Genomic DNA, 10,413 nt, shown 5'->3' on the forward strand with positions numbered 1-10,413 from the left:
ACAATGCCCTTTTTCAAAGTCTTCTGTTTCTTTTGGCAAGATTGACATAGCTTCAAATATGTCATAGTAGCCTCAACTGTTACATTTTTATACTTGTGGTTACATTCCTTAAGCATCTGTGTCCTTCCACCGTGACCAACAGCAACATGTGTTTCTTCGAGAATATTGAATAAGTCCTCGTAACAAATATAATACCTTATTTCTCCATCCTCCTCCTTCATAGGTGCAATTAGTTTTTCTTCGACGCCTATAGTCAAAATCTCGTAACGCCTTATACACCTGTAATGAACAGCTTGTTTCTTTTTCATGTTCTTTGTAGCTTTTACTTCCTCCAAACACGTTGCATATTTGTCCCTATTAAGTAAAAGTTATTATCTTTCTTGCTTGCAATGAGCTCGTCCATTATTTCATAAAATCTCCATTTCACACTCATCTTGATTCATAAATAACTTTTAGACAGAGAAATCTCAAACAAGATTAGAATTAATGTGCGCTTTCTAACGTGTCAAACGATGAAATGTGGCGAGCGAAGGCGGTGACGCGGTGCGGTGCAGAAAGCGGGAACTATTTTTTCAGCATTTACCATGTCTCTGAGGTAAAACCTAAGATATACCGAGTAAATGCTGGTAAAAGTTCGAAATTACGGATGATCACAGAACATTTCGGACTTTTACCACAGTTCGAGCATTTACAGTAACATATATATATAAAAATTTTATATATTTTGTGGCACCTTGATGCACACTTTGGGAACCTCTGAACTATAATTTTGAAGATTTACATAACACTAAAGAATTTATTTTTAAATCAATATATGACTGAATGTCATTTCTGTACTTTTATATAAATAACTTTTTTATAACAACAAAACTAATAAAATGCATTAATATATATAGATTGGAAAAGACAGGCCTAAAATTGTCCAGCTGGTCTTCAGATTCAGATTTGTTATTGTTAGACATACAATTATGGAAAATAAAAAAGCTTTGCAAAATAGAGATGGGTACTTAGCAGAATACTAGAGCTGTGAAAGCAACCTATTTTTGGTTAACTTTAACTCACTGTATTTTGTAAACTAACATAAATTATCACTCTGAATATAAGGTCAAAATTACTTCAATTAAGAAGAATGGTAGAGGAAGTAATTATGTTAACAATCTTTGAGCACCCTATATATATGTACATATTGATTATAATATGAAAAATTTTTTAGAATTGAGGATAAATAGCAATTGTACATTTATCTAAAACAGTTTTTCCCTTTAGGATCAGTTGTATAAATCTTAATCTCAAGGTTACATGCATTTTAGTTATTTCTCATTATATAAAGTAATAGTCATTAAAGTACACATATGCAAATATTATAGATAATATCTAACAAATTTACTACTATTTTTTTTCTTTAAACTACATTCCAATCCATCCCATGCTTTTGCTTATTCATTTTGTTTCTTTATCTTATGGATATTTTAAGCCTAAAATTTTTGGCTTTTTTCAGTAACTTACATCACTTAAGATGCATTTCGGGTCTTAATCACTCCTCTTCAGTCCTTAATTTTTATATAGATCTTATCAGAACAAATAATAAATATAAATTACATCACACATACATGTTTGCAGATAATATTTACAAAAAATTTTTTCTACTCACATTAACTGATTATTGAATACAAATTAAAATTAAAAATTATTAGAAACCTCTGGGAAATACTTGAAACAACCATGAATATAATAGGTATGTGGATGGTTGTTTCAAGTATTTCCCAGAAGTTTCTAATAATTTTTAATTTGTATTCAATAATCAGTTAATGTGAGTAGAAAAAATTTTTTGTAAATATTATCTGCAAACATGTATGTGTGATGTAATTTATATTTATTATTTGTTCTGATAAGATCTATATAAAAATTAAGGACTGAAGAGGAGTGATTAAGACCCGAAATGCATCTTAAGTGATGTAAGTTACTGAAAAAAGCCAAAAATTTTAGGCTTAAAATATCCATAAGATAAAGAAACAAAATGAATAAGCAAAAGCATGGGATGGATTGGAATGTAGTTTAAAGAAAAAAAATATTAGTAAATTTGTTAGATATTATCTATAATATTTGCATATGTGTACTTTAATGACTATTACTTTATATAATGAGAAATAACTAAAATGCATGTAACCTTGAGATTAAGATTTATACAACTGATCCTAAAGGGAAAAACTGTTTTAGATAAATGTACAATTGCTATTTATCCTCAATTCTAAAAAATTTTTCATATTATAATCAATATGTACATATATATAGGGTGCTCAAAGATTGTTAACATAATTACTTCCTCTACCATTCTTCTTAATTGAAGTAATTTTGACCTTATATTCAGAGTGATAATTTATGTTAGTTTACAAAATACAGTGAGTTAAAGTTAACCAAAAATAGGTTGCTTTCACAGCTCTAGTATTCTGCTAAGTACCCATCTCTATTTTGCAAAGCTTTTTTATTTTCCATAATTGTATGTCTAACAATAACAAATCTGAATCTGAAGACCAGCTGGACAATTTTAGGCCTGTCTTTTCCAATCTATATATATTAATGCATTTTATTAGTTTTGTTGTTATAAAAAAGTTATTTATATAAAAGTACAGAAATGACATTCAGTCATATATTGATTTAAAAATAAATTCTTTAGTGTTATGTAAATCTTCAAAATTATAGTTCAGAGGNAAAAATTAATAATTGAATAAATTGTCTTTAATAGTAAATCTATTTCTAAAAAACTTTTCACTAATTTACAAATACGTTTTTCTTTTAAAAATTGCAAGACAGATGTGAATATTGTTCCAAAAAGAGTTTAAGTGAATTTAAGGTACATAAAGCTCTAGTATTGTAAAAATACTCTAATTAAAGCATTTTATAGAATACCAATCTGATATACATATTTTTTCGCATTGCCTTTTTATTCTATTTAGTAATATAATGGAACATTTATTTATTTTATTCTTTGTAAAACGATTATAGGAGTGTAAAGTTTTAATACTTTTCTTTTATGTTAAAGCTTAAATATATTCAATTTAAGCAAAAATGTCCACTTACAAAATAAGAAAACAAATTTCTTAACATTAAACCAGTGTTACAAAATATAGTGTGTGTTTATGTTATATAATAATTACAGTAGAACCCCTCTAGTCCACCCTCGGCTAGTCCGTCACTCTGGTTAATCCGACCGTGGTCGGAGTCGAGAAACTTGTCCCGACTCATCGGTGACTCACCGTCTGTGGCATTTTTCTGTGTTCATTACAGTATATGTTTTACATTGTGTGTACATGTACAGTTTTGTGTGTGTTTTCAACATGTCATGAGTGAAACGTAAACACATTACTCTTTCATTAAATGAAAAATTAGCAGTGCTACAAAGACTGGACAAAGGGGAAGATTGTTTATTTTACTTTTTCTGATAATCCGACCTTTTTTGTGTTCCGACCATACCCCCAGTCCCAAAGGTGACGGATTAGAGGGGTTCTACTGTACTGAAAACCAAAACATTATTATTATTGTGCTTTTTCCTAAGCATTAAATAACTTTAACAGTATATTTTGATAGCAAGATATCTTTGCAGATATTTCTAAGATATTGATTTCTACCCTTCTGTCACCTACTGTTACCTCACACTTGAACTTCATTAAATGACATCATTATTTCATTTCTTTCATGGTGTGCTAGTCTTGAATGATACATACTTTGTCTATTGCATGTAATATCTCTTAAATCTAACCTTGAGTGAAAAGATGCACAATTGTAGGCAACATCTCAGCTTTCCAGAGTAATTGCCAATGTTTTGTTTTTTTGACGTATAAAATTTTATAGGAATGATTGTTTTTCAACTTTTCAAAATATATGTTTTAATGAGGATTTATGAATTACTGTATTTATGTGTATATAGGATGCACCTTTTTAACCTAAATTTTTTTACCAAAATAGGGTCAGCCTATACTTGAGATAATGAATAATTTTAAAGCAATTTAAAATTAGGTAGGTTCAGGAAGTTGTTGCATGATTGAAATTTGATGCTGAATCATGAGCTTGTGCCATGCCATGAAATGACTTGCCCAGTCATAACTTCTTAAAGTCACTTTTGGAAATTTTCATATTTTGGGTAATCCTTTGGGCTTTAAACCAAATCATTTCACCAGACACAGAAAATCCATTTGCCCAAATTTCACGGATATAGCTCAACATAATTTCTTCCGGGTCACGATATTTTGTTGTTTTTCCTCAAAATAATTGCCATTTTTACAGTATTTTCTCAAGAGTGTCCTTTGTTTGAATCCATTGCTGCATGTTTTTTCGTCTACATCAAACTTTCTTCCTACTTCTTTATTTTCATTTTCTTGTGCATAAGGCACCACTTGCAATTTAAATTTTGCTGTGTAATCACTCTCACTTGACCCATTTTTAATATGCACTGAGCATGCACTCAACAATAAACATTAACCATCATTTCACCCCTTTGTTTGGGATTTCTGATGTTGCTGTATTTCTGCATATCCACATCTCTACTCTTGTGTCTCAGTGGAATTTTGAGATTTTTACTTTTTTCAAGTATGTTGTTTCAGAAACAGTGTGGATTATACATGCATAAAAATGGTAACTGTTTCATTATGTTTAAAGGAACAAAATGAACTCTGTTGACACTGATTACATAAGTTATTTAATTTAAGATTTAGAAAATAAACAAAAATGTTAGTTATATATGTAATATTTTAAAATTGTTACAATACCTAATTAAAATAATGTATATAAATATTCTGATTTCTGGATTTGTAGTTGTTCAGAAGTGACTGAATTCTAAAGACCATTTAAACTCAGTGAACTTTGGTATTGTAGTGATGAAACATTACCACATTTTTAATTTCAAGCTACATATCTTGTATTTATAGTTTCATCACATTTACAATACATAAATGAAATGATACTTAAGTGATTGCAATAAATATAATTCAGTTTTTTTGTCTACTTTCTCAAACCTGATTAAAAATGTTAAGAGAATCACACAATTTATAAGTAATTTGATATTTTTAAAAAATGCAAATAATTATGCTTATTAATGTTACCTAAATCACTTTATAATATAATATAAAATTTTAATGCAGTGAAGAAAAGAAATATTATGAGTGCCCAATCTGCAAAAGAGCATTTGATCAAATTGTGACATTAAAAGAACATGTTCGTATTCATTATGAAAATGGTGGCTATACTTGTCCTCATTGTCAAAAAGTAAGTATTTTTTTGTGTACTTTGTTTCAAGACATTATTTGTATAAAGCTTTATGAGCACTAATTCAGTAACAGAAAAAAAAGAATGTTATTATGGTGTTGGTAATACTGGTGCCTAGAGCTATATAAAACCAAGGTCAAGGCATAGCTAAAGAAAAAGCTGTTGTTTGTTCACTGTCTTGTATGCATCAGTGTTTAAGAATTTCCTGGCATACATGTTTAGTATAGCTGCTTTCTATAATGTCATGTCTATACTGTTGTGAAGTCCTGATGTTTCTAGGTTTTTGTGTAGTGGCATATGTTGTGTACCTACAAACAAGGAAAGACTGCAGACATTTTGTCGGCAAGTTCTACTTACTAAAATAATTTTGTCTGTTTGGAATAGCTATTTCTTTGATGAATGTGATGTCTGGTCAGTTGTGATATATTATTATGATTGAGCCTTAATTACAGACAAAACATATATTTTGTGTGCGTTTTATGACCATGTGATGTGTGTATTTATAGTATGGTTGCTGGATATGTATTAGTTTGTGTGACACTTTTTAATGTATTGTATTTGTTGTTTGATTATGTTGATGTAAGTACTGAGTTTGTGTTTAAAGCTTGTATGTAGTCCAATATGATGTTTTATTGTTTCATACATGATATGGCATTTCTTAATAGTAATATTCACAAATAACACTTCTATGATCCAACGATATTATTTTATTATAACAGGAAATATTTTTTGTTTTTTTTTCAGACTTTTCAAGAATATAATCAAATTCGAAAGCATATCCGTGCCTTTCATTCAGAACGGAGATATCCCTGTGAAAAATGTGACAAAATATTTCCTCGTCCCGATAAATTAAAACTTCATATGCTTAGGCATTCTGATCATAGAGAATTTCTCTGTGCTAATTGTGGCAAACAGTTTAAAAGAAAAGATAAATTAAAAGAACATATGAAAAGAATGCATGCTCCTGAAAGAGAAGCACGACTAACAGCAAGAGGATCAAAACCATCTTCTTCTAAGAAATTTGTACCTAAGGTATGTTAATTATTATGAAATTTAAAAGGATATGTATAAATTACCATTGGTTGTAAAAATATTAAAATATACAAGTTTTTCACAGTGATTATTTTATTAGTGACTTTAATAATATAATATAATTACTGTATTAACAGTTTGTTTTATATATAATAATTCTATATAAAGACAATAGATAATAGTTCTTTCTTTAACTACAGTATTTCTGAATAAATTTAAAATAAAAATGAATTATTTCTATTATTATAAAGTTTTAAATATAAATCTGCTAATATACACATTATTTGTCATTATTTAAGGCCAAAATATACTGTAATGCATCGGGTTATTATTTTGGCTAGCCCAATGCATTACAGTATTGTTTGGCATTAACTAATAATGCTGGGTTTGAGATGTTTATTTATTTATGTCATTAAATAATTACAGAAAATACCTAACAATGAAAGTATTAAAGTTTTTGCAAACATGCACACTATGTGTGCACACTTGTGCAGCTTGATGTATTAGTAATCAAAATAATTAAATACATTATTAACAGCAAAACATATATATATATATATATATTTACAATTTGTATTTTAGGTATCGCCAACAGATTATCACCGCTTCATATACAAATGTCATACCTGCCTTTTAGGATTCAAAAGACGAGGAATGCTAGTTAATCATTTAGCAAAACGTCATCCAGATATAAGACCAGAATCAGTTCCAGAATTAAACCTTCCTATTTTGAAAACTACTAGAGATTATTACTGTCAATACTGTGAAAAAGTTTATAAATCCAGTTCTAAGCGAAAGGCTCATATTTTGAAAAATCATCCTGGTGCAGAATTACCTATGAGTAACCGTCGAAAGGTAAATATTTAGTTAAGAATTATAGAGAAAATAATTTCATATACAGTAGTGCCTGCTTATAATGAACCTGTATGGGCTGTCAGAACTTGTTTGTTATAATCTACGTTTGTTATATCAAATAAGGACTAAAACAGCCTAATTTTGAAAAACTGAAGTTTAATGTCTCAAAGATAAAATCTAATAAATTATTACTTAGGAAGTTGCCCATTAAAACATCAATTTAAATGTGCATGGTTATTAAAAAACTGTTTCTGTTGGTTTGTCAATTTTTGCTAGTTGCATAGCATTCTGTAATATATATTTGCATCTCAGCAAAACTATTTAAAATATTTTGCTAGAGTACTATGCATTTGTAAAAACTCATGAATAACAACTCTGTTTTGCAAAACTTCAGAAGTTGTTGTTTATGGAATGTCAACACCATCTGCATATGTTGTGTTGTCATCTTTATCCTCACTAATTTCATTATTTTTTGAATTTTTTAAAGACACTGAAGCTATAATATCATCGGTCAAAAGTTCCTTACTAATAACACTGTCATCAATCCTGACATATTCTTCAAAATCATAGTCAGAAAATGCATCCAGTAATTGCAGAGGGAGCACATCTTTGAACACCTTTTATTTCATCATTTGTAAGTTCACTTTTCAAAAGTTTGTTAATCAGATTGTTGTCATCTGAATTAATTGAACTCTTCTCCATTGGTTTGTAGAAAGCCAGTGTGTTGAAAAGAATTTGCTATTGTTTGCATTGATACATTTTGCCATGCCATATGGATGAAGTTTATTGCGTCAAGATTTATAGAAAAGAATTCTTCACTATTATCTATAGAAGTTACCATTTTCAAAAAGAGAATTTGTGAATAGCTGCTCTTTGAATTGTATATAATGCCTTGATCTAAAGACTGTAGTTTTGAACTTGTATTGGGCAGCATGAACACCAGTTTAATGCAATGTAAATTCTTGATGTCTTGTTGTGCTGGGCAGTTGTCAGTCAGTAATAAAACTTTTCATCTTTTTCTTCTCAATTCTTCATCCTATTCTCACAGTTCACCACAGAAAATGTCAGAGGCTATTCAAGCTCTTTGGTTAGATTCGTAATGTACTGGTAGATGTTGATTTTTTGAAAGATCTTGGATTTTTAATTTACTGATTACTACTAATTTTCTCTTTTCCATTTCCATAAGATTTACTGTTAGTAGAATAGTAATTCTTTCTTTATGTAATTTTCCTCCTGCACAGCTTCCTCCTTTGAATTTTTGATGTAAGCTTATAAAAAAGAATTGTTTTTTCTGCATTAATGATATCACAATCTTGGAAATTTTCTGTAATTTTTGGCCACTTATTTTGCAACCAGTCTTCTACCACATCCACATTTATTAAAGCTGCTGCTTCTCCAACAATTTTTCAGCTTCTAATACTATGTCTTTTTTAAATCTCAATCCAATTTCTACTGCATTTAAACTTAAGAAGCAAATTGGAAGAGAGTACTAACTCTTCCACTTTTGACTACAATATAGCAACAGTAATACTGTAGTTGTGTTTTTAAGTCTGTGTTGAAAAAACCATTTTAACAATACTTGATTTAATTCATTATGCATTTATTTTTCTAGGCTTTTTAGCATTTGAATTATTACATTCAAAACTCTTCAATAATTTTTCTTTTTCCTTCCAAATGGTAGCAACTGTTGATTTAGTTATATTCATTTCTTTACATTATTTACTTTGCTTTACACTGCTTTCCAACCTTTTAATAATTTCATATTTAGTCTGTAATGTAAATGATTTACATTTCTGTTTACAGTGATTAGTGCTTAGTGTCATTGTATTTCACAAGGACGTATGCATGGTACTTTGTAATTCCAACGTAATGAATAGGAAGAGTCAGTATGCCTCAAGATAATGTGCAGTTTGTTATTCTTTATAACAAACATTAGTGAACAGAATTTTTCTAAGCAATCACAGCATAAATTTTAAATTTTGTGATGGTTTGGTTTTGAAATTCAAATTTGAAATACTATATTTACAGTTGAAATTTTCTAGCCAATCAAAAGCATACTTTCAATTTACAAACATTAAAATGGGTGGGAAATTGAACAAAATACCTTTGAAAATTGTTTAACCATTAATAACAGATTAGAAATAATATTTAAAATTTAAATTACAGCACTAACAAGTGAAAATCTTGAACAGTGTAAATTTCTAAGTTCATTGTTAATGGGCCAGTATATGAACCTCAGAAAATACCTTAGAGAAGTAAGAAAACTGATAGAGAGTATAAAAGTATAAATTTGTGATGAAAAATTAGATAAATATATCTGTGCATTGAAATTAGTTACACTAGTTAAAAGCAAAAGTATCCAAATTAATTAATTAAACAACATTTCACATATTAGGTTATTTTAGGTCATGACCCCTTACCTTTTGTTTAACCCTGTATTGTCACACTCATTATGTTATTGGAAGAAGTATTTATTTAAAAACCTAGTAATGACTTTAAAGTATTCTTTGTATGCATAATCCATTATAAGCAATAACTTTTGTTTAAGCCAGAAAAAATAACATTGCTCTTATGAGTATCTCATTCGTAGTTTTGAAATTGGTTCATTATAGCCAAGAGCTCGTTATAAGTGAACACTACTGTATAGATACAGTAAAAGTATCTTCATTGTGGAATCTTGATAACAAGAATCTTTTTTATTACTTGAATTCATGGTTAAGTTCAATCTGCTAAGCTGTTCAAATATACATATATACTGTAGTATATATATAGTACAGTCCTCTTATTATAATCACAGATGTTATTGTTAGTCATCTAATGTTTATGGGAATTAGCCTGTCTCAAAATATAAGTTAAAATACCCTTATAAAACTTTGCTTATTGTTATTATTATCTTCAGATAAATAAGCATTTTTAGGCTGTCTTTTTGCAAAATTCTTATCATTCTTAGCCAGTACTTTTAAATATTAATCATTATTTGCTTGCATTATAATAGTTTAAATTGCTGAAATTTCTTTCTTCAATTAAATGTGGATTAATTGGTATTGGTAGTACAGTAGAACCTCGAAAACTCGGCTCTCGATAACCCGGCACTCCGGATAACTCGGCCACACCCTGGCAGGGCAAAAAAATCCTTAGTTAATTAATTTTCATTATAGACAGCTTTATAAAAGTATAAAAGCTCTCATAAAGTATTTTTCTGAGGTCTGTCTTATCAGGTAAATTACTGTACACAGTGTATTCATTAATTTTCATTTTCATGTAGTA

The 10,413-nt window shown here is 28.9% G+C and overlaps 1 protein-coding gene across 1 annotated transcript in view; it reads left to right on the plus strand.

Moving 5' to 3' along the window:
- LOC111620360 (PR domain zinc finger protein 10-like) overlaps positions 1 to 10,413 on the plus strand; it is a 139,353-nt gene that overhangs the window by 106,141 nt on the left and 22,799 nt on the right. Inside the window, exons 16-18 of the mRNA XM_023362286.1 lie at positions 5,136 to 5,259; positions 6,004 to 6,291; positions 6,874 to 7,146. Coding sequence (XP_023218054.1) covers positions 5,136 to 5,259; positions 6,004 to 6,291; positions 6,874 to 7,146 — 685 coding nt within the window. The remainder of the gene's footprint in view (positions 1 to 5,135; positions 5,260 to 6,003; positions 6,292 to 6,873; positions 7,147 to 10,413) is intronic.

Source organism: Centruroides sculpturatus, unplaced genomic scaffold, assembly GCF_000671375.1.
Source record: "Centruroides sculpturatus isolate CEXI.00-Female unplaced genomic scaffold, Cexi_2.0 scaffold32, whole genome shotgun sequence".
NCBI lineage: Eukaryota > Metazoa > Arthropoda > Arachnida > Scorpiones > Buthidae > Centruroides > Centruroides sculpturatus.